Source organism: Oryzias latipes, chromosome 23 (assembly GCF_053564925.1).
Source record: "Oryzias latipes strain Hd-rR chromosome 23, Olatipes_Hd-rR_3.1".
Lineage (NCBI taxonomy): Eukaryota > Metazoa > Chordata > Actinopteri > Beloniformes > Adrianichthyidae > Oryzias > Oryzias latipes.
Window position 1 is genome coordinate 22,288,454 of NC_136259.1, and position 26,150 is coordinate 22,314,603.

At 39.0% G+C, this 26,150-nt stretch overlaps 1 protein-coding gene across 13 annotated transcripts in view; it reads left to right on the forward strand.

Moving 5' to 3' along the window:
* The window catches only part of syt1a (synaptotagmin Ia), a 215,574-nt gene extending 192,166 nt beyond the window's left edge, over window positions 1-23,408 (forward strand). For all 13 annotated transcript variants that reach the window (XM_078941964.1, XM_078941959.1, XM_078941961.1 and 10 more), the window contains 3 exons: window positions 4,367-4,484; window positions 16,076-16,209; window positions 20,158-23,408. In XM_078941964.1, coding sequence (XP_078798090.1) covers window positions 4,367-4,484; window positions 16,076-16,209; window positions 20,158-20,364 — 459 coding nt within the window. In that variant the 3' untranslated portion in view covers window positions 20,365-23,408. The remainder of the gene's footprint in view (window positions 1-4,366; window positions 4,485-16,075; window positions 16,210-20,157) is intronic.
* The last annotated feature ends 2,742 nt before the right edge of the window (window positions 23,409-26,150 follow it).

Here is a 26,150-nt window from a genome sequence, read left to right on the forward strand (position 1 = left end):
CAAGAATAAAGGGCTAAAAACTGGTGAATATGTATTGCTTTTGTAAATGACCATGGTATAAGCAGGTTAACGGCCTTCGAAGTGTACATTGTCACTTTTTAACGCACTCTGCTTCACGTCGGACGGTTCAGGCTTCCACAGCGTGCGTTAAAAAGTGATAATGCACACTTCGTCGGCCATTAACCCTTACATATTTTAGTCTGGAATTGACAACATCAGTGTTTTCCAACCCTGGTCCTCAGGGGACACAGTGCTGTATTCATTCAATCCTACCCTGTTTAAACACACCCGCCTTTAATTCAATTTCAATTTTATTTGTACAGCCCAAATTCACAACAACAGTCATGTCAGTGGGCTTCGTAATGGTAATTGGAAAGTGAACATACAATCAAAAGGATCATAGATGCATAGAATTCAATGGGAGAATACTCAACTTTAACTAAACAGACTAAACTAAACTGGGCATCCCTGCCCTGAGACCCTCCTTTGCGGTAAGTAAAACTTCCTAAAAAAAAAAAAAATACAATCCGGAAAAAAATGAATGAACAGACGGGTGTCTACATGAAGGTGGGATCTTCCCCTAGGACGGACAGGCGATGTACCAGAACTCTTTGAGAAGAATTAACTTATCTAACCCTACAACTACAACACTTACCTTTAAGGGCTAAACTTGATGATGAGCTGAATAAAGTGTGGTTAAAACCTGCAGGACAGTGTTCCCTGAGGACAAGGGTTGGGAAACACCCAATGGCCAAAATGGGTAAACCGGTACGAGGCACGGAGGTGGTCATAGACCGCTCGGTAAGCCCGTACTGAGAAAAATGTCATCCCCACCTAAACATACAAGGGTAAGTGAAGTTAGTGAGATAAAGAGAGGCCTTCAGTGCTGTTCAAGTGCTCCATGCGTGCAGCCAGATGTTAGAAATGAGGAAATGAGACAATCAAAATGGAGTTTTAGTGGGCGTCCTACAGCCACATTTGTGTGTCAGTAAGAGACCTGCACTGACACCGTTCTAATGACTAGTGTGGCGAAAGGTCACTGTACTACAGCAGCACGCGTACTTCATAAGCAAAACTTAGGTTATCCTTTCAAATACTGCATAATACACTTACCATACCCACAGCAATGGTACGTTCCATTTTTATGCCGTCCCTTGAGGTATCCATACAAACCTGGAGGGATCTGCAAGCCAAACTTGCGCTCCCATTACGATGCCGCCACTCCTCTGTACGACCCTCCATGAAAAACCTGCAGCACCTTTTGACCCAATTGTTCAACCTGCCGTACGATAGCACATGACTTAAGTAATTAATTTAATGCTTTCCTTCTTTCAATTAGATATAATTTTGCTAAAGTATCATTAAAAACCTGAAAACATGTCATTTTATTTTTTATTTTAAGGCATCTTTTTAGATTTTATTTTAAAAACCATACAAACCCTTCCATCGAACGTCTTTTGCAGAGTTTCTGTCCTGCATCAAGTGATAGTCACTCTCATACAAAAATAAAACCCTGTGCTGCAAAAACGTTGCCATTCTCTAGACGTGAGAAAAAATGATTGTGTTGCTCAGATAAAAAAAAAAAAAAAAGAACTTCTTGAACTTGATTTCTCACCCGGAGAGCCGATTTCTCCAGCATTGTCTGAAGGAGTTTTGGGTCGTACCACTCGAGTTTTTTCTTGACCCTCAACACCAATGGTGAGAAGAGGCAGGCTGAAGGCGCGAGCAGAGACATAAAAGAAAATCTGTTTCTGGACTGAAAATAACAAAGTTCTGGACTTGTCAAACTCAAAAAGTCACTTTTGTTTGTTTCAAAATGGTATAATCAATTCATCTCTAAAAAAGAAGAAGTTGTTTATTGAGTATTTTTATTCATCAATATGAAGCCCAAAGTACTTCCATCGTTACAGGGAACATTAAACTATTCACCACTGTACAGTTCCAGCAGATGCACATTAAAGTTCTTAACATTTTTTAGGTTAGGCAACATTAAAAACAATAAAATAAAGCCATAAAACATGCAATCCATACACATTATAGTCAGATGAATAATATTATGACTTAACGGGTAAAAACCTGACAGATAAATATAAATAAAAGATCACTGGGAACGCTTTTACAAATGGACCAAAAGATGATCAGAGTAAGACAGTAAACTATTACTGAATAAACCTGAGGGCAAGAAGGAGCAGGATCCTAAAAATAAAACAAATAAAAAAATTATTTAAAAAATCAAGACATAGATGGAAGAACTGAGGCATTGATTTTAAACCAGTTTGAAAAGAGCTAGCTTGCTAAAACCTTGTTAGCATGGGTTTGCTTGCATTTTAAAGAAAAAAATCATGTTTATTTATTGTATTAAACAACTTGCACTGCTCTTTTCTTTTTTTTCTTTTCTTTTTATAATAAATTGATGAAACAAGCCTGCAGCTCCTCTAAACTGAGATGCTTCTCTGCTATCGGAGTCTATTTTCTTCTTACATCCACTATGCAGTTTATTATTTGATCAACCGAAGAACATCGATGACGTTACGCATCATTAAATGCTCAGCATTGTGCAAAGTTTTTACCGCTGTTTATCTTTGCTTTTCCTCTCATATTTTTAAAACATTTTATTTAGTAAAAGTGCAGCTGCATCTGTTTTTTTTATTTATTTTTTTGCTATGAAACTTAAAGCTGTAAATCTGAACATCTGGGTCGGGTCAGATGGTAATGTTTTAATGTTTTGTGTTAGAACTTCATGTTGATGAAGTTTGTGACGTTTTGATCTTCATAGAGGGAACTTCTTCAGTTTAGTGCTCTAACTATATCACAGTCAAATAACCTTTGACAAGTAGTCCAGATGTTTTTTATTAAATCAGACACAGGAAAAATTACCCGAAGACTTTGCTTTAATTAAAAACATGTTTATTCTTTTGTCCACGTTTTTAATGTTTACTCTCCTATTTGTCCAGGTAATGAGACCACATTAATGCTGAGCTATGATAGACGATGCACGGTCCATTTAAACCAATATTTACTGATGCAGCTGCACAATGATCAATGGATTGCTCGACATGCTAGCTGTCATCGGTCCAAGCCTTTGACTTCAACGTAGCTGCAGAACAAACAAGACGTTCAAACATCGTTTAAAGAGAAATATAAGCAATTTTATTTAAAAAAATATATAAAGGGGGGACAGAGACTAACCCACAGGATTCTGTCTGAATGCAGTGAATTATAAATGCATGGTGGCATCTCACTGATGCTGATGAGTTTGTAAAGGTGGGGCAGCGTATACCTGCTCTGTCTCACATGCGGATTTTAATGCCATTATACAGATTATTTTGATAAATGTTTGTGGGATTTTATTTCCTGTCCTCAAATATCCTTGTTGGGGTTTTGTTTCTCCAAAAATGATTTAAAAAAAAAGCTTTAAAGGAGCATGCTATTTTTTTACTTGAAGAATTTAGCCTTTGTTTCTTGTCTTTAAGAAAGAGAAGTGAAATGTGTTCAATTTATAACACACTGCAGAAAGCAGTACACCGATTGAACAAAAGGAAGCACACCCTGATTGGACGTTGATGGGGAATTACTTTCAGGTCGTGTTTTTGTTGATTTTTAAAGCTCTTCCAAAGATGGCCATCCGTCTGCTCTGACCACAGAGCGATAAAGTCAGGAGATGAATCACCTTCCTTCTTCAGGATCAGTGATGCTGATTTGGGTTACAGGTGAAGTGATTGCAGCATTTCTCAAAATGCTGATTTTTAGAAACATTCAAATCAAATCAGGGAACACATTTAGTGCAGTGAATTTTCGGGGCTGATGAACTTCTAATGGCACATTGATCTTCAAACATCCAGCAGCAAATGCACCTCTGAAAATGGAGAATTTTAACAGATTTATACACACATTTGAAAGCGTATCCCTTCTTTTTTAGGTTTTGCTCCACTTTGCAGTTTCTTCAAAAGTACTATAGTACTATAGAGTGGACTAAGGCTTCACATGAGTTTGTTAGAACTTCTTTACGAATAATTTAAGTTCAAAATCTGCCTTTTCCTTCATCTTCATTTTTTCCTTCTTTATGCATCTTTGAAAAATAACTAGTGAAAAAGTTATTAATCTTAGGAATGGTCACATAGGAACAAACCTTTTAATGCTGCAGCAATGAAAGAATAAGATTTAACATCTTTGATCAAACACAGAACAGTTTAATATCTTTTTTCAGTTTGTAAAACTTTTAAGCTTACATCTTTTTAGACGGATTTGTTGCTGTGTTTTTAGATTTTTCTTAGATTTTCTGCACCAAAGCTGAGAAATGATTGTCTTCTCTGATGGGTCTGATTTCTGTTAAACCAGTTTCTCTCTCCGCCTGCCCTTCTAACAGCAAGAGAAGCTGGGTGATATCTGCTTCTCCCTGCGATACGTCCCCACCGCCGGCAAGCTGACGGTGGTTGTTCTTGAGGCCAAAAACCTGAAGAAAATGGACGTGGGCGGCCTGTCAGGTGAGGAGATGAAACGATGCTAATGCCTACCTGCCGCCTTTTCCTCTGACAGGGCTTTTTGTCTGTAATTATACCCGCTCTGCAGCACTCACTGCTCCGACAACACTCGCTGTTTTTCCTGTTTCAACCTCAACTATCCAAACACGCTCAGTTATTGTAAAAAAGCGGGCCTTCGAAGCTTTATTCTTCTACTGTCGGAGGGGAAAATATTCACAGTTTTAATGTAGAAAAGGAGGATAAGGATCAAACATGAATTATTCTGCTGCTTACTGGTTCTTATCTAACGGTCAGTCTTGGCTCTTTGTCATGCTGATGATAAAGCTGATGCTGATTTTCCAGGTTTTACCTTCAGCTTCATTTCCTGCACAGCTGGGATTTGAAATACAAAATCGCACATTTGAATGAAAACTGCGAGTTGATCTCCTCTGAGCGTTCGTTAAGAGCTCGACTCGTCGATGGCATTGTGCTCCACATCCAGCAGAGCTGCTGCGATCAAAGATACTCAAAGAAAAGAAGAGGGAAGTAACAGCTGTCCATCCATATATACCAACATTTAAGAGTTTTAACGCAATTTGAGCTGTTGTAAAAGATAAGAAGAATGTCAGGTTAGTTTTTAACAACGAGAATTTATTTAGGGAAATCGGGCCTGATCACGCTGCTTCAGACTTGAATGTTAAGTTTCAAGCTTATTATTTCAAATAAAAGTTCTACTTGTCATGAAGGCATCACGTCATTTTATTGCCGTAAAGAGCAGCAGAATACGACATTAGTCTGAGCAGTCGGCGCACCAAATCAGTTCTGTGAAGTTATCAAGATGTTCACAGATTTGGACTTCTGAGCCCAACAGTTTTTTTAATAAACATTTAAAACTCACAGCAAATGTCTTTATTGGTTTGTCTTAATGCAAACGACGACTTACAAAAGCGTTTAAAAAGGAAAAAAGATCAGGTTTTTGCTTCTTTTTAATGAGAATTGCTCTCTCCATGCTTCTGACAGAGAGAGAGAGAGACAGAGAGAGAGAGAGAGAGACACAGCTGCCAAGGGACCGTCTACAAAGTGCAAGCTTGAGGAAAAACAGATTTAAAAAAATTAATAAATCCATAATGTCTCAAAAATAACTAAAACTAACGAACGGTTACATTGATATGATCTCGTCATTTTTTGCTCCAGTTACAGTTTGGGAACAAAGTAATTTTACATTTTTTAGGATTCTTTAATCGAGTCAAAAATCTCATATGATGAAAAATGTTCAATAATGCTGAAGATACAAAAGCTACAGTCACCAATCTTTCTCACATGACTAAGGTAATTATCACCTATTTTTAATTGCTTTCTAGTTTATAGTTGCACTATAATGCCTGTTTATACACCCAGTCTGATGAAACACAAGGAAAATTGTATTTTTCTGACATATTTACATGTTCTTGTGGGATTTTTCTGATGATGGAAGATATATTGTGAAGAAAATTAAGCTCAAAATTGCATTTCTCAGCATTTCTTTACTTAAATGGTTGTAAATCAGAAGCAGATGAAAGAAAAAAAGCTCATTTGTGATGTAGAAAAGTTGTAAAAAAGTTCATTGCTCTGCGTTTTTAGCTCCGCTGCAACAGTTCCGCCTACAACTCAGAGACGCAGAAACTATGTCCGAAAAAACTGCATAATCAGAATAAAGAGACGTCTGGGAGCTGGTATCAAAAGAAAATCGGACTGTGGGAACAACCTGGATCTGTTTATTGACTAAATCTGTTACAAAAGTATCGGACCGGGACTCTGTATCGGCAGATTCCTAACATCAAATGGCTCTAATCGGACCCAAAAAAACCTGACTGGGACAATCCTAATCCTATCAGTCCTGTTTTCTGCTGAGTCGTGTAAAATCTGAGTCGTGTTTTTTCACCTAGACTTTGATCAGTGTCGATTTCTGAAATGCTGATTATGGCCCCAACCCGCCGTCTTCCCCCGCTGCCTCTCTGTTGACTTTCTTCCATGGTTTCATTAGAAATTCCCCATTGCGCCCCTTCCCTCCCACCTTGACTCTTTCAGCTGCAATTACCATACACCTGGGTCCACTTTCTTTCTGCTCGACAGGCCCGCCTCTCCATATAAGCCCAAACAACGTGCAGTACAGTAACACATTGAAGAGCCCAGAGCTCCCTTTCATCTAAGAGACCAGCCATTTGGGCAAAGAAAAAAAAAAAAACAACGCTCCCCTGCTGCCATTTTATGACACTGACATCAGCGCTCACCTGTTCCCATTTGCATGGTGAGATTGTCAATGTTTTTAGCTGTCAGACAGCGAGCAGCTCATGCAGAAGAAGAAAAAAAGTGAGAATTTGTTTGCTGTGAAAGCCAAGTCTGTTCTGTCTGAATCCACAGGATGTGTGTCGCAGGTTTCATCTGCTCTCATCCATGAATTCCAGTGAATTGTTATCATAAAAGTAATAGCACATTGCACGTTTCTGGTTACAAACAACTGATTTAGCAGTGACTGCTGTTAAAACAGACTTAAATGTGCGGCAGATGGAGGAAATAATAGGCGAGTCTCTGATAACAATAATTAGCCTCCACGCACAGCCAGAGCTTAAAGAGAACAAGCAATTGACGGCCTGGGATCGGCTTTCTCCACTATTGTCATCCTGTTTACCGCGGCTAATTATGGCTCACAGAGGAAGATGTGGGAATTATCATTAACCAATGTATAATCAGAAATAATTCTTTTCATTTGTTCCTCATCCAACTGCCCCCAAAAATCTACCTGCCACGCTGTTTCCTAAAAAAGCAAACTTTTGAGGGGATGGATTTACAGGATCGCTGCTGCTAAACCTTTGTGACACGCCAGACACCGTGTTCTTTAGCTGTCGTCTTAAAATAATCCCAGCCTCTTTGTCAACGTGTTGCTTCTCCCTCTGCAGGAACCAACTCTACAATTTATCATTACTGCTATTATGTGGAGTTGAGGGCAATGGGATTAAAAAAAAAGGTTAGAATTCCACAGGCTTATTTTTATTTAGCTAAAACAAAGACTTTAAAGTGACTCCACTGTTTAGTTCACTCCAGTTTATTTCATTGGAAGGTTAGCTTTAGATATGAGCAAAACCTGATCCATCGGAGGGCTGAGGTCTTGCTTCTATTTCAAGTCAACCTTGATACAGTTCTGCTTTATGTGAAAAGAGGGTGCAGGGTTGTAACCCCAAAACCAGATAGCGACACCGAAACAACACACAATCTTTGATGTACCATAACTGTTCGACTGTTTACGTGATCACCGTGAATCTGCATATTTTGACGCAGAGAAAAGCACCTCTACTAGCATAAAGTGTTGCATAGTAACTCAAAGTTGCTTTTCTTTGCTTCAGAGTCCACCGGAGTTACGTTGAGTATGTAAACACTTGAAGAGTTACTGTAGTCAAAAGAATGTCAACACTGGGGGCTAAAGCTTTGGTGTTAAAGGGTTGAAGTCTTGCACAGTGCAGCCTTTTTAAAAATCCATTCTGTTCTGCGTCCTGACTGGCTGTTATCGTCAGTCAATCTTCACAAAAATCTTCGATGGCGATCAGACCAGTGATCAAAGAGTGAGAATGTCTTAGAAAAGTGAAAGTGATTAATTTTACAGCCTTTCAAGCATCTGTATTGAAGAAAAATTAAACTGACAACTTTGTGGATTTTATCTATTGCGGGTTATTTTTAGAACGTAACTATGGCGATAAACAAGGGATCACTTTAAAATGAACTAAAGAGAGTTATACAAGTGAGAGGTACATCTAGAGAGAATAAAAGACTGAAAAAGCGGTTTTGTACAGTCAGGATGTGAAGGTTAGAAGACTATCAGGACCAGCTGGTCGTCTTCATTCCTTTTTCTGGTCAAAGCTGTTTTTAGCCAGTATTGCCCTTAGATGAGCAGTCGTAACTGCCTGACATTTCATGGATGTTGCTCCCGTGTGAATGCAAACTTAGGTAAATGAAGATGTTTCCCTTTCCTTTGGAGCGGCATCCACGCATCCCCGCTTGACCAGAAACGCTGATTCAAACTTCAACAATCCAGCTGTGCGCAGATTTGGGAAAATAGATGATGATTTCTTTTTATTGTCCTGCATCCCCACAACCTCTACTCGTTTCCAACCATTGACTGTAAATGCAAACTGGACTGAGTGACCTCTCCCTCCTATTGTGCAGCGAAGTACCCGCTGGCTCCAGGGAGCCAAAACCCCATAGACAAAACAGCTGTTACTCAATCAGTCTATTGGTCCGGATTAGGGCTGCAAATATCAGGAAAACTTGCGATTTGCGATATTATTGATCAATATTGCAATGACGATATAACTTGCGATACATGAAGAAATGGCAAAACAACTAAATACATAATTTCCATTTCACTGCAACAATTAAATTTAAAAAAGAGTCAACATGACTTAACTTGCATTCCGAATGACCTTCGTCTACATTGGAACAAGGATCTAACATCAAAGGGCTCCATCCGATTGGTCAAATGCATAAAGAGATTTATTTCACTCGTTTAATACTTCAAGCTGCGTAAGATTGCTTAAGCACACTTAAGGTAACCATTTATTGCAGTTTGTTTTTGAAATAATGATAAAATTGCCATATTTTGTGCAATCCCAATCAGAATATTCATTTTTGCTCTGACACCTTTTTTTTAAACATGTTCTTGTTAATCCAATTTTTTTTCCATGTACTGCAAGTTATCCAAGTTATAAACCGACCAATCAGATGCTTCAAGAAAAGTAGATGGAGTCTGCTGGTCCCACGTCTAACATTTGATTGGCAGATTTCTTGTAGCCCACTTTCAAGTGGTAGGGGTTTGGACTTCCAATAAAGGCACACCTGATTGGTGAGAGTGGTTGCCATAGAAACGTTGACCTCAGACCAAGCACTGCTTGCTAATGACGTCTGGCTCCAGCATGACTACGTTTGTACTGTGGAAAAAATGGCGACAAATTTGACTTCATTTGGTTGGAGCCAGAAGTAAGTTAACACTCACTCCAGTTCTCAGATACAGTCAACGTTTCCAACACAGGCTGATGTCTTTGTTTTAGAATAATAGAGACCACTAATGTTGGATTGGAAAGACGTGAAGGGGTGTGTCATCAGAAATAGAGGAAGTTTTTTTTTTCTTTCTAGAATAGAGCAGCTGGCTGTGGGAGCGAGGAGCTGTGGACATTTGTTCAGCACAAAACACTACAAGGACATTCAGTACCAAAGAAGTTGTGGAGATAACTCACAACCAAACGGTGTCTGTGAGGAGGACGCCTGTGGTTAATGTTGATTCCCACAATGCCTAGAGAAAGAGACAGCCAGAGGATTATCCCTCCATGTCCTTGGAAGTATAAAAAATAAGACAGCCTGCTTCACTCTCAGTTCATCTTCATGAGACGTGGGGAGAATGAACCAGAATCAAGCTATCCCATAGTTTGAATTAAGCTTTCTTTTTTTTCTTTTTTTGTTTTACAGGATTTTGGGTCTGAATCTCTAAAACTAGAAATGACCGGGGGGTTAGATGAAAACAAAGGCTGTTTACATCACCGTATTTTTTTGTTTATGAGTCGCAGGCAAAAAAAAAGCATTATAAAGTGGAAAAAATCATACATAAGTCGCTCTGGAGGATAATTTGCACTTTTGGGGGAAAAGTGCGATGCTTCTGAACTAATCTGCTAAGCCTGGCGTAATGCTGCTGTCACACCAAACGCGAGTCATGCCCTAAATTTGAGTCCTTTGTCTCTCTATCGGCTTGCGTCAAATTCGATGCTTAGCGCTCGTCCAAAAATGTGTTTCATAAACTTGTGAGCGGTGGACTCCACCCACTGATCAGAGTGAGCGGTTGCTTCTGCGTTAATGTCACTATCAAATACTGACACACACTGCCCTTTAGTGGTTGTTAGTGGGAAAAGAACAAATGTATGAGCCATTAACTTTTTTAAATCACATATAAGTCGCTCCTGAGTATAAGTCTCGCCCCTGTTCAAGCTGTGCAAAAAAATAGGACTTATGCTAAAAATATGGTAATTGTCAAGAGCGTGAAGGACTTTTTTAACCTCTTCTGTTGTGATACAACCATGTAACGATCTACAGAAGGGACGGTATCAAAGCACACAATTGTAATGTTGGTGGTAATAAGGTTCTGTACACTAAACCAAGTTCTATCTCTATGAAGCTTAGAGTTAGAGGTTTCATGTGTCTCGCTTCTCCTGTTATTTCCACCCAGTTTAGTAAAACAGTAAAACTTGGGTCAAAAGATTATTTAACTAAAACTGAAAATTACATCCTACAAGCAAAAAAATCAGAGGTCCAACCAACGCAGGCGGTTTGAACCCTAAAGAGATAAATTTCACAGTGAGTGCTTGTACCCTGAGGAACCTGCAAGCCACTTCTCCACAGTCACCCCTGGATGCACCAACCATAGAAAATCCAGAATGACAGGAGAAAAGCCACACAGCTATATTTAACTCGGCTGTATTGGCGTTCATTTGCCGACGCCCACCACACTCGCACTTGATGAGCACGGAAACACTTGAAGAGAAGCCGGTACTGTTTCAGAAAAATCGGTACTGTAGCCTGCAGTAAGTCTCCTCACCACTAGATTAATCCAAATGAGTCCCAGCTGGCGTTTAATCACAGCTTGAACGTCTATGTGTAAGTAACCACTTTAAAATTAGACAGCTTTAGTCGCTCTGCTTAACTCTGCAGCAGATTTGGCTCAGAGCTCATAGTTTATCCAGAAACCTGCGTCGAGCTTCCTGAGGGAAGCCCATGGACCATTGGCAGTGCGTCCCCTCATAAACTGTGGCCAGGATCCAGGACTCGGATGAGTAACCCCCAGGACGGCGCAGACGAGCCTGAACGCTGTTCAAATACGTGCGGAGGCGCTCTTGGATCACAAGATCCGCCTTTCATCCATAAAATAGGGAGAGATTACATCCATCTGGGATGAAAACGGTAAAAGGGGCCGGATGTGAGGTAGGGCGACTCCCCCAATTCTCAGAAAAGCCAAACTGTCATCTGCTGGCGGCAAAGATAAGAGCATCTGGATGGCCGTGATGCGGCGCCGCAGGTGTTTCTTTCTCTGCACCATAAAAGGTTATCTGGCTTGATCCCTTTCAGCTGCTGCTTTGTGTTTTTCAGAGACAATTAAGAACAAAGGAGTCAGCTGCTGTCATGCAGATTTTTTAATTTAAAAAAAAAAAGATTTCTAACTGATCCTCCTCGCCCAAATATTTATGCAGCAGGAGGGATTGAGATTGTAAGACAGAGGACGAAATGTCTGCTCGAATGGACCAAAATGAAGTAGATCTGAGCCGTTTAGGACATCATTGCCTCTGGTGATCACAGCCACAGCTCAGAGCTTTTTTTCTGCTCATTTAATGCGGTCCGGTCAGTTTAGCCAGCTCAAAAGAGCAGAAATGTGCATTTTTAATGCACAACTTCCTCTTTTAGCCCACAGCAGCGCCAGAAATGACTTTGGTTTGTTGGATAAATTACTCAAATCACAGCTATTAACTAAACGAATAAAAAATTACAGCACAAAAATGTGAAAAAAACAATATGCAGCTTTTATAAATGGGAAGTATGTTTCTAATTTGTTCTAGAATGATGTGGATGTCTAAATCAGAAACAACCTCTGGCTCTCGGATCACTGAAAACTTCACAGCTCCTAACTCATAATAGTTTATGGTTGATTTTACTTTTTATTCTTAAAAGTCAGTTACATCTAAACTCTTTTCTAATTATTTATGCTTGAGCATCAAATTACCATTTAAAAAACGGAAAAATGTGCTTCGGCTGTTACTCTGGCTTTTTTTTCTTTTTCTTTTTAAAACCACAGGCTTCATCCGAATACTTTTGTTCTTCACCTTAACAGAAAGAGGTTTAAAGTAAAATTTTAATATCCAAACATCTCCTTTAGTTTTCGCATTAGTGTATTTTTCTTGATAAAAACAAATTAATTTTATTTGATGTTCAGTGTTACAAACAAAACCAAGAATATAAAACAAAAAATAACCCTTTAAACCACTTAAAAAACAACATCCCATAACCAAACATAGTATGTCCTTATCAGTGGTCTTTTAATTATCATTATACCATGGTCTGGGTGAATACTCGATTCTGATTGGCTGCTGGGTGTGCCTTAAAAAGTGATATACCACAGGATAACTGCATGGTGAAAGAAGTTCCGGTCACCTAGCTTAAATGTTTTGTATCACTGCACCGGCTTCGTTAAAACAACCTTTAGCTTCATCATCATTTGGACAAAAACAAGCGGTAAGAGGTGAACTTTCTCTCTAAACTGATGCTTTTTTTAACCCATCGGAAAGATCAGCATATATACAGATCTAATTTTTACTATCCAGTCTTGATTCTCTCTATTGCTGACTTTGAAGACTTTTATGGCTGGTCCCATACAACTCATCCCACAAGTTGTTTCCAATTATAGTGTTAGATTCCAATTCCCATGGTTCTTTGACGGCGTATTTGTTACTACCTGATATTCAGATCAGGTAAATACTGACTAGTGGAACCAAAATAATCCTCTTTTAACTTCATTAGTGCGGTTTATATTTGGTCTGTTTTTTAGACAGAAATCTGTCACATGAAGGGTCTTTTTAAACAGAGCTGCTGAAGCTGCATGAAGGCCTCATTTGGAAGCTTTGGGATCCATTCGTTTTGTGCACCAAGTGACAAACCGTGCACACAAACCTTCTGCTGTGGTTTTTTTTTTCTTCCCATCTTTGCTCTTCAGCTCCACTCAGCAGGAGAGTAATAATGGACACCCACTCCATTAGGAGCATGTTACCTTTTTACTCCCCATCATCTATTTATTCTGCTACTTTGCAGTCTCTGCACTGTTTTTCCTCCACTTTCATAAAAACCACCCTGCTCGTGTCCATCATTCTGATCCGGGTCCTTATTCTTCCCAAATTGGATGACAGATTAGAGGAGCTAAGCTTGTATTTTAGCTCGACATCTCACAATTCTCCAACAGAGATGAGAAACATTTTTCAGCATCAAGAAATCTTACAAGCTAAAGACTTTGGGCATCTGGGATCCTCAGATAATCCATATTATCCTACAGAGCTGCGTTTCATCAGTTAATTATTGGGTCTGAATACGAGTTTAACTTCTTTTTCATGCAGACTCGGTTCAGTTGTTAGAGAAAGTTATTTTCATGTTCAGATTGCTGTTTTCCTAAGGATACTTCAGTTCCAAAACAGAGAAATGTCAGAATTTAGGGGGTTTTTTCAGCCTGAAAAAACGGATCACATCTCAATCCTACAGGCAGCCAGATTCTAAAACATTAATAAATATTCATCTCGTTTTGACCAAGCAACCTTAAATACTGGAGAAAGTATTTCTGTAATTTTTTACATTAAATTTATGATTATGTTTTGAACTGAACTGAGGTGCAAGTCACAAATATTAGGTTTATTTCCAACCCTCTAGATATTACTTTAAAGGTAAAAGAATTTACAAGTTTATAGAAGTAATGCTACGGTTCCAAATACAGCTGCCAGCGGGTGATGGGGAGGCACAGGCAGATTCTTCAAGATTTCATGCCGCCGCCTGATTTTATTTTATTTTTTTGCACTGTTGGCGTGGACAGGAATGTCGACAGCCCGTGGTGGGGGCAGGGCGGTGACGGTCTAAAATCAGCCCTTCATCAGACGATTTTAGGGACCTTTTAGGGAAGCTTGCATTTAAATCGCCACACAATGGCGCTTTGGGATATATGACTGTAGTCAAAACTTTATTTACATAACATTTACTGTTCATAAATATGAGGACCATAAACTTATTCTACATCTTGTTTAGATGTTTCCATTCATTTTCCATTCATCTGGTTTATTTCAGACATCTAATTATGTTGAAACTAAAAACCTTAATTTTAAGAAATGAGATTTTTACAAAGGGAAACAGACTCTTGGAACCACAATAGACTAAGATGGTCCTCTGAAAACCTTTAGGTCTTCGTTGGGTTTCTTTGGCTTCAGGGTTCAGTAAATGTGTACAGGATGAATGACATTCAGAAATACTTTTATTTACTGCCAACTGAAAACATTAGATGAGGCTCTTTGTCTGTGTTTTTCTACTGAAATCAATATTTCGTGTTTTTTTTTTTTTAATGCAACCACACTAATGAGAAAATGGAAAAACAGCTTTCAGGTCAGCAGAAAATAGAAACCACTCACTAAAAGCAGAGAGCTTTAGTGACTTAAAAAAGAAAGGCTCGGATTAATTATTTAAGGACCCAAATAGACGGATGTTTGATGTGTGAGAGGAGAACTTTATGAAGAAGGAAGGGAAGCGATCCGCCACACGGCTGCTTCAGGCTCAGCAGGAGCGAACTCCGCTTAAGAAGAGTCACTGAAGAACTCACCAGCAAAGCAGGTCAAGTTTCCATGGTTACCGACTCCAGATTTGGGGTTCATCTTTTTTTGTTTGTTTTTTGTTCCCCCCACTTACTCCTCCTCATCAGGGGGTTACAGAGAACTACTTGGGTTACAGCCCCTGTTTTCTCAGAGGCAGTTTGTTGCTGCTCTCTGTGGACTTCCAGGTTATATATTTTAACTCACAGATGATCATATCTGCCAGATTTGATAACAAATGAGGAAAAAATGGTTTTCTCATTGTTTCCATGAATCCACATTATTCGTGACTTTGAGGTGAGAAGGCGCCTGAATGGATAATATCATCACACACTCCCGATAGTCTTTCATTACTTTCTCTGTCCTGTGCCCTGGGAAAATTGCAGTGAACCTCGTTACTTTCTTCCCCGTCTGTCGCTGGACTCATTAGACTTCATGTGAATTAACTCTCTGCCTCCTTTTGTAATGAGTCCTTTAAAACCTAAAAACCATGTTGTTGTTTTTTAACATTTGATTGAGAAGTGTCCTCCTCATCTCAGACTCCAGGACTCACTAGTTCTGTGTGATGATTTCTAAAATGTAAACCAATTCAGACTATGCTCCCCATGATGGCTGCAAAGTGGATAAAGATGGATGACCACTTGGGTGCCACTTGACATGGCATTTGGGCGGATAACAATAAGGGCTCTTGAGAGGAGAAGGCTAACAGAGTGCTGTAAACAAACACAAGGATGCACAGCTGTCCTGGGTTGAGGCTAATAATGCATCAGTGTGTGCATCGTTGTAAATAGATAAAAAGTGTCTCAATTTAGTCATGTGGCACTGAGAAAAGCAGCTTTTCATATCAACTTTACTTTGAAGAGTTACGACAATTCAAAGAATGTCTGTAACCCTGGTGCTATCCTAGGCACTTTAACATTGGGAGTTGGGTCATCTAGACCCACTAGACAGTGCTCTGAACCTTTTTTCTTCAATGATTTGTGATCTTCACTGGTGTCCATGGATTACATGAAATCTTTCCACCTTTATCCACCTTTGTCATGGTAGGGAGAACACCTCAATGCAGGGGGGGGGGTCATCTGAGATAGCACAAGGGTTAAAGGGTTAAAGGGCTAAGCAATATTGTCCGAAATGAAATTTTTGGACAGGAAGCCTCTTTTAATATTGACCCAAGATGTTTAAAAACTATTAAACGTTTCAAACTTTTTGTTTTAGATCCATATGTGAAGATCCACCTGATGCAAAACGGCAAGAGGCTGAAGAAGAAGAAGACGACAATCAAGAAGAACACCCTTAACCCTTACTACAACGAGTCCTTTAGCTTTGAAGTCCCGTTTGAACAAATCCAGGTATCAGTTTTCCTCCTTTTGTTTTCAGACCAAGCTTTCCGAGCTTTAATGGAACATTTGGTTTAAGCAGCTTAACAGTTTGCTGCGTGTTAGCATTGATAAGTGAGAGCTCATGTAGCAAATAATCAGTTTAGTAGTTTTTCATCCAAACAGTAAGTCAATTCAGCTTAAATCAGCTTCAGTTTTACAATTCGTCAGGCCAATTCTTTAGTGCTTGTGATTCTCTGCACTCGTCACTACCTGTCACATTTATTACTGCAGTGTAGGGCTGCACGATATGAGGAAAACTCGTGATATGCGATATTAGTGATCAATATTGCGATATAACTTGCGAGAAATGAACAAATAACAAAAACACTTCAATTTTACTGCAAAAGTTTAACAGAGTCAAAATACCTTAAATTAGTCTCCAAAGGACCCTCGTCTACATAGGAGGCCAACATCTAACATAAAAGCTCCATCCGATAGGTCAAATGCATAAAGAGTTTTATTCAATTCATTAAATACTTCAAGTTGTCATAAGATTGTTTTAGCTCATTTAAGGTTTACCATTTATTGGAATTTTCACAGACTTTGCGATATGGATATTGCCCTGCTTGAAATCGCGATAACGATAAATTTGAGATTAATTGTGCAGACTTCTGCAGTGATTAGCGAGCACATCATCACTGAGCTGGATGTTTGTACAACAATAATATGGAGCCACGCTTTCGCTGTGGCGACGACTCTTTTTATAGCAGCTGAAGAATATAAACGATTAAAGACATGATTTTAACTGAGTGGGATTCCTAAAGACCACAAATCACAGGGTGCATTCTGGCAGTTTCACGTCACCACCATTGATTGACTCATAATCCTGTCGTGGAGTTTGAATGATTGAACACTTAAAAGGTTATTTAACACTTAAAAACACTCATTGGACTTTGACAGAGCAAACACTCTGAGGCTGGTGTAAATGTTGAACTAATGAGCTGTTCAAACATCGTCTGTATCACTGAAGGCTCTTCAGGCCTGAAACCAACACACTGAACCGTGGAGCTTTTCCGCTCAACACATCAACTTAATCTGTTTATTCTTTTTTTTTTTACCAGGTCATCGTAAAATGAGGCTTTTGTGTTTATGGAAACGCGTCCAAAGGAGGAAATTATTTCAGTTTTCTCTAATTATCAACTTTATGAGTGAAGTTTAGTAACAAACAAATGGTTAAAACTTACAAAAACAATTGTGATGTTTTATTTCAGAACTTAAAGTAGAATGGACAAAATTGGAAACCTTTAAGCGGCAATTTTTAAAAACAGCAGAGCAAATATTCCTCATTTTAAGCAATCGTGATCAGATTTTTTGTGATTCACTTAGAGTGAATCTGTCGACTGCAGAGAACAAATGAAGGAGTTTGGTTTCTGCGCCTGCAGCTCCTCACACAGCCGTCTTGTTCCATCGGCCCCCTTCAATAATTCAGACGCGTCTAAAGCGCTGTCGGTGATAGTTGTCGTTCTTGAAGACTCATTTTGTTGAATGATGGCTTTGAGTGGGCTGTGCGTCCCGCAGCCTCTTCTGGAGGAAAAACTCCAGTTTGTGTTTTTCTACCTTTGAAGGCGAAGAAGCAAAAACAAAATGTTTTTTTGTTTGTGAGTCACACTTGTACCAAATTTTTACCCCCTAAAGATTTGTGCTCTTTAGTAAAACCTTTTTATTAACATGGATTTAGCATTTCCCTCTCGGAAAAAAGGATTCTAAAAAAATAATTAGCTGTCTGTGGGAGGGGCCGAGTTACCAGCAAATTATTAGCTGGTATTTAAGAGGCAACAAAATAATACTAGTTTTGTATATAGTTATAGTCTCCATAACTCTTCAGTAACTCCATAAAAAATTACCTCTATTAGCATTTTTTAAACGGCAATCTCTAGATATCTGAAAACTTGTCAAATCATAAGTTGGTAAACACAAAAACAATAAAGTAAAGTAGGAAAATGGTTAGAGGGTTGATGTGCACCAACCACTGACTGTATATGACAACTGGATGGCGTGAGTGTGACATCATACATAGAAAATGGTTAATAAAGTTAATTCACTTGCCATTTTTTACGATACGCTCAGTCCAGTTCTCATATACAGTCAATGGTTGCATGTTTAATCCCATCATTTGTGTGGTTTCTACATTTTATTTTATTTTTAAAAAGAAAGAAATGAAGCCTGTAGTCAGGCGGTTTTGCATTTTGACATTTGTGACCATTTTTTTTCTTGCCGGTAGATCAGATATTTAACCCTTTTCAATTTAATCCTTTTTAGTCAACATGTATAAAAATATCATTTCAGATGAACAGCTCCATCTCAGTCTGGATCGAAACTTAATCAGGCCACTTTGTGCGGAAATTCCTATTCTGCTCCAGAGGCAGACGGCCCGGTCACTCCTCTTCTGCAGATAAACGCCACGGCGAGCCCGAGAGGCGGACCTGTGAGCGATCAAACCCTCTGAAAAGAACTCGTCCTGTTAATTATCACTTTCTAAAGGAGCTGCGCTTCTCTGCAGACACATCATCTTAAGTCTTTTTATCTCAATTCATTCAACTATAAATGATGGAAACTGCTTTAACAACTCTAGTTTGTGCTTGGATTCAGTATATTTATAAACACAAACAAACAAAACAATTTGTCCCAACAAACAACTGGTTAGTCCTGAAACCCAGAGTTCTTTAGAAACATTGTATTCTTATTTTTATGGATTTGTTGATCTTTCTTTTTTATTTTTTTCCCCCAAACAATTGTCTTATCATTTTCTGATGGAAACATTCATAAAGAAAATATCTTTGTTCAAGTCGGTGACCCAAAAAGGCTGTTGGAAAAAGATCGTATTTGTTACGTAGAAAATGCTCCGAGCTCTCAGTAACAGTGAGGTGGTGGTGGTGGGGGGGGGGGGGGTCGGGGTTCTTTGTGCCAACAGTCCCACCAAAAACAATTTCTAATGAACTCCTGCAGCTCTTCAGAAACTATGTCCTTAAAAACGACACAGGTTTTTAGATTTCGGCTCAAAATAGCATAATCATAAAGGACCACTGGGAATACTTTTAAAATACATCAAAAGATGATCGTTCAGTTCCATGAGTGACCATTAGGGGCTTCTTTTCTTTCCAGAATAAATACATTTTTGTTTCATTTTAATTCAGTCTAACAGCCCAGAGGAGAGGTGGAGCTAGTGTCCATGGCAACAGTTCTCGGAGGAGTAAACAAGCCAGATTAAAGATTGTTTTAGAATATTTGGAAGCAAAAGCATCAGAAGACTCGTCCAAATACAAAGTAAAAATGAGCAAATGAGCATTTGAAGGGCCCGTATCGTGTTATTTTTATTAAATATGAGTTATTCTCACGGCTAATTTTTCTACCCGGAGGTAAGACAACTGGATTTTGGAGGCTCCGCCTTTCTCTCCTTGTGGGTGTCTCCCATTTTATGACGTCATCTGTAGCGTGTCTGCATTTATTCCACGAAAACAAACTACATCCAAGCTTTTGCATAGAGATGTGCACGTGGTGCATTTAAAAGAACAGCGTTTAGCCGATCGCTGTTAGCTCCACGGAGAAAGTGCAGACTCTTCTTAGAAGGGGCTGGTCCTCACTTTGTGATGTCACAATGTGAGAACCCGCTGGTTCTCCTGGATTGGGAGGGGCTGGTGCTCAGAGCGCAGGGTTTGAGAGGAATACTCAGAAAGGCGTGATCAAAATACCACTGTGGGGTAATTTTTTGTGAGGAATGAACATTCTAATACACCTAAAAGCTCCAAAAAGTTGATTTTGCACGATATAGGCCTTTTAACTTAAGCAAGTTGATTCCTGAAAGGACAAAAGAGCTGACAGAAAACAGGTAACGTGTCAAAACAAGCTGCTCCCTGTTTCCTAGTCTGTGGTAAATCTGGTTTCTCCCCCGCTGTTTCCCCGCCCTCTTCCCTTCTGCAGAAAGTGCAAATTGTTATAACGGTTCTGGACTATGACAAGATCGGTAAGAACGATGCCATCGGCAAGGTATTTGTGGGGCTCAACAGCTCGGGCACGGAGCTGCGCCACTGGTCCGACATGCTGGCCAACCCCAGGAGACCCATCGCCCAGTGGCACGTGCTGAAGCCCGAGGAGGAGGTGGACGCTCAGCTCTCCGTCAAGAAATAGGCAGGGCCCTTTCAGCTCCCTGCCTTGTAGTACTCTTTAGCCAGTATGTGTAAATACCTCAGTGATATATGGGTCCGTCCATGTTAGCCCGCCCTCCACCCGTCTCAGCTTCCTGATTTCAGATACCGATTCAAACGTCCCCAGACATGCTCTGTATTTTTTCTGTCGGGTTTTATTCCGTTCCTCTATGATTTAGCAGTTTCATCTCGGAGCCCTTAACAACCAAAAGCCCCCTTCTTTTAAGCAATATGATCTGTATAGATACCGCATGACTGAAAGAGTTTATTGTACCACAGTTGTATATATAAGTATGCAGACAAAAATGATTTCTAGTTTTCGTGTTTATATGTTGTTACCGTTTCCTAATCTGTGTATATCTGGATGTTTTTAATACGATGTTCTATTTTAAATTATGTAAATGCAGATATAGAGGAAAGCCAATATTATATATATCCCAGGATTTAAGAATTGTACCTTATTACCTTCTTGCATTCCAGAAAATTCTAACACGAAGACGTCGGTGGAGCCTAAAAGACGACGTCCGGGCTTTAAGTTAAGCAACCAATCATTGTAGAAAGACGAACAGATGAATATATTCCAGCAAAACCCTAAAAAGAGTACGAGGCCATTAACTGCTATGGTTCTGTGGGAAAGTGCTGCTGGAAGTGACACAAGCACACGCTTTCTTACAGTGTTTTGTACTCAGAGGACAGGCGGTCCTAAACTACAGCCACTGAGCGCTTCATCTCCTCATACTAGGCGACAGAGAGGGCCTTGATCACTTCTCCTGACCGTTTGTCCCAGAGGAAACGTGACCCGATGTGGGGGGAAAAAAAGCACCAAGTTGTAGCCATTGTGTCCTTAAACTCGATCTTATGTTCAGCTTCGTCGTCGCGTTCCGGGTCTGATCTCTGACCTGAATGAAGAGTTATCAAAACGGGAGCACTTCTGGTTTAAAGATGACAACGATATTTTTAGAGCGGTTCAGCCTTTTGACTATTTTTCGTAACGTGCATGATTTTTTTAAAATGATTTTAACTAAAGTCGGAGGGAAATCCGCCTTCAGTCAGAGGAAGGTGAAGCTTCTAAACACTGCCATTTTTCAGGGAGGTGCGCAGAGCACTCTCCCGCTTGCTAGCGGTCGTAGCTTTGGTTTATCGGGAACAATGTCTCTGGCTGCAGTGGTGCCCTGACTCGCAGTCTTTGCTTTGCGTTGCCTTTTCACAGTGACAATAGAGCTAGCCATGTTTTACTGCCAGTTTCAACCTTTATGTGGCTGCTGTTTTGCACTGGGTGTCTTTGAATTCTTTACCGAGCATTGTCGTGTTCCAGGTCACCTGCGAGGTGGAGCCAGAGATCCTCCGGCCGCACCGAAACAAAAAAAAGAGAAAAAGCAATGACAATTCCCGTTTGGGCCAACGGCATCCTCCTTTTGTGTTGGCGCAGAATAACCGTAAAAGTTAATGGTCTGCGATTTGTCCACAGTGTCTTTGACTACGGGTCCAAATATGAGCAGAAGAATCCATGAAATCCATGAAGTCTTGAAGGAACCTCTTGCGTATACTCGATGCTAGCTTCAGGAGGACTAAGTGTTTTTCAATGTTATTGTGTTGTTGATAGCACTATTAAGAAAAAGCTACTTGTCATTCCATAGGAGTCTCTGAGGACTGCTTTGTGTATCACTGTGACTGCCGTGTGTGCTTCGAGACGTAGACTTATCAGTAGGTAGCGAGTTTGTTCTGTAGTGTTGTCGTAGCGTTCAATGCCATCCCCCCCCCTTCTACACGCAGCCGAGAGAGGGAAAGCGTTTTATCCCAGCGGGTGGCTTCACACAGCATTTTGTTGAGCACTGTGCAATACTTGTATGTCCATCCCATAGTGTTGGCGTGGGTGGCGTCGCCCCAGGAAGTCTCCAGAGGAGGTCGGGAAGGTTAGGCCACAGCACACGTAGATTCCGTTTATGGGTTTCGCAGCTTCGTTTTCTCCTCTTGCACACAGTTCCAGCATCAGACGCTTCAGGGAGTCTTCGTATAAAACAAAAAACCAGATCAACGTCCCCTTAAAGATGTAAATACTCTTCGTGTCTGGACATAAATATGGACACGACGATTCAGCAGCAAATATATCTCATCCATTTGACTCTCATTTACTTCTTTTTTGATTCAGAGCGCTTTTATATCCGAGACGAAAACTCTGAATGTACAGTACGGACTGTGTTGTTGTAGATTTCTTTAGCCGTGAGATGATTAGATGTACTTTGGCTTTTTGTTGTTTGAGAAAAAAATAAAAATATCTTTGGTCATTTTGTTCATATTTTCCAGGTATTTGTCACAATCCTTTGTGGGGTTCACTGAATATTATGTTTTTGAGCCTCCTGCTTGGAGAGGCTGGTTTCACCCGTAGATCCACCAATTCCTGAACAGCTTCAGATTTCAATGAAGAACCGACGGTTGAGCGACAGAAACGCATTCAAGTGTCTGGGGATCCGGTAACGGGCCGCCCTGCAGAACACACATCGGATCAGGAGGTGTGTATTTAAAGAAAAAATAAAAACTAACTACAAAGCCATTATCTGCGCTGCGGTGCTGCCCTCGTTACCGTTTCCCGCCAAAGTGTGCACGAAGACCACAAAATTTTTACAATCGTATGGAGCGTGCGACAAGATTCTCTCCAGTGACACCGACAAAAAGCCACACTGACCTTTCAAAAGCAAAGCTGTGTAAGTATTAGAATCTGATGCTGTAGAAAGATCCTAGTTGCCTTTGTGTATATCAACTGCCTGCTTGAGTATTTTGTGTGTGGAAGTTTTCTCTGTAATCTTGTAGAACTGTTTGGGGTGTTTTTTCCTGCCATATCGCTCGCAGCGACAGCGGGCCGCTGACAAGTTATATTTGCTGTGTATACCTTCATTTTTGATGAGGTGTTTTACAGTTTTTGTTTCATTTTGTGTAGTGATTCACTCTGTGGAGTTTTCTGACTGTTGTTATATAACTTCATATACACAAATGATCAATAAAAACGTTTTATTTCCTGTTGATACAGAAGCCTATCATGTGATGTTTTCACTCTTTTTGGCGTTGGGTCTGCAGAAGGAAAGCTCATAACTTCACATTGACAGGTCACTACTGCCATCTAGAGGATCATAGTGGAACAAGCGACCGAGATTCAGCAAATTTAAATCAAATTTTCACTGAAATTTAGCCTGGAGACAAACCATGAGGAATTACAAAATATAAATCCATGGAATTATGACATAAAATAGATATTTTTTAGATGTAAAGAAGGCCACAACTATTCATAATGTGTTGTAAATATACAATAAAAGGTGTTTATTTTGACCTTACTATATAAATTGTGGGCACTTTTCACTTTAAATGTGATTATTGTCTTATATAATTAACATTTAGCAAAAACGGTTAATTATTATAGTACAATGGGGCAGAAAAGTATTTGTCAGAAGCAGATTCTGCAAGTTGTTTCACTTAAATTTAAATTTCATTTAAATGTATAAATAAAATTTCATTTGATGTAATGTAAAAAAAGGGGGAGAGGTTTGTTATGTTCATCATATACTTCAACTATCAGACAGAATGTAAAATAAAATCCTTGAAATTACAATAAAGACTATTGTGCAGTAAAAAAGGGAAAAATCCATGTATTCATTTCAATAAGGCATGTACATTATGTTTATATGGTAATAAAAGAAAATTATAGGTTATTCCATTTTCACAAGTGCAATACTACATCACTGACTATGTATTACTAATTAACATTGGATGAACATAATTTACACTTTATTTTATTTTAAATATATTTGTATGTCTAATTTCTTTTTTTTTAATTTTTTTAAACACCTTGGGAGTATCGTCACGTTTTGTGCATAAAATGATAATTCTGATTCTGAAGTATTTGCTCAACAACAAAAGTCAGACTTTAAGGTCATTGACGGTGGTACAAACGTTTCCTGCAGGTCTTTGTTTGGCTCACTGTAACTTTAATTTAACTTGACCGTTTATAGGCAAAGAAATGACTTTAAATTGTAGTAAAATTAGGTTTTTCAACAACAAGTAACTGCAAAATTTTGTTGGTTTAGTTTAAATATTTACAAGTTTAAAAAGTTATTGTTTTTGAAATTTCAGACTATAATTTAGTCTTTCTAAACCTTTTTACTCGTTTATTTTTTAGATGCAGTTTAACACTTTAAAATAATTACTTTTTAGGAGATTGTTTTTGATGTGGAATTTTTTTAAAGGAATCTAATAAAAAGGAATGCAGTTGTGCTCACAGACTGATCCAGGATAATTCCAACATTTTTGACTTGATGTTATTTTAAGACTTAAAGCATTAAAACTCACTAGTTTTGAATCAATTTGAGTGTCCGGTGCATCATTAACACACATTTCTGTGAATAAACAGGACTAAAATATTTGGTTCAGCAGGTTGTGAGCACACTCATTTTTATTGCTTTCAGAACAGTTTTTTTTAAATGTTCTGCTCTCAAATGTAATGGTGTTGTTCAGGGACCACTTGTTAATCTCTTGCTTCATGGTAAATAAAGGATGAACATTGCAATTTTGAAAACATGCTGAACCAGCGACGATTGTGATGAGAATGAGGCAGAACACCTGAAACTCAGGTCGGTATTCAATCAGACAATGAGTTTTTGGTCAGAGGACGACTCTGATCGGACAGTTTAGTAACTCTGAATACCCTGATAGATGTTTTTGTTTTATTGGTCGAAGATTTCCGCCGAAGTTTGACTGGTGCTCCTGACCAATGAGTTATATCACTAGAGGAGACATCACGTGATTCCTCATGGGAGGAGAGCACCGCCATCTTGGTGAGGTCAACTTACTACTGCAGTGAATGCATGTGAACACATTTTTTGCATAATACCAGTTCATTGTTTGGGTTTCAACTGCCAAAATCAGATAAATGAGTCCATGAAGGAGGAAAGTATATCATTTCACAGGTAAGTACTATAATTTTTTTCTTTTTATGCTGCAGGGGCTTCATTAATCGTACACATGTTGACATGCATGATGCTGCAGGGCTGTTATCAACATGCTGCATGATGTACGGATAATTTGCTGTCGACATAAATGTACATTTTATTTTGCTAAACCTGTATACAGCATACTAGGCTATTATAGAAATATAGATTTATACATTTCTGACTCAGTGACTGAACTTTTCTTGCAGGTTTCCAAAGGATTCAGACTTAAGGAAAAAGTGGATCTTAGCTATAAAAAGAGCTAATCCAGATGGATCACTGTGGTACCAACTAGCAATACAGTCTGGATATGTTCAGAACATTTTGTGGAAACACATTTTGATAAGAGGCCAGACTGTTTGCTTGAAACCCGACACCATACCATCTGTGTTACACAAATTGATCACTAACATGAATCAGTATAAATCTATTGTTCTTTTTGTTGTTGTTGTTTTTTTTAGGATAAATCTATTGTTTACTTTTGTACTTCTTTTGAATATTTATTTTATTATTATTATTATTATTATTATTATTATTATTATTATTATTATTATTATTATTATTATTATTATTATTATTATTAATAGACTTATTTTTTATTGTTTATTTACTTATTATTTATGTATTGTTATTATTTATTGTTTGCATTGACTTACTATTGATTTATTATTATTATTACTATTACTATTATAATTATTATTAGCGGCTGAGTAGCTCGGTTGGTAAGGTGAGCAGCTACCATGCAGGAATCCAGGGTTCGATTCCCGGAGGGGAAGAAACAATGGTACTGGGG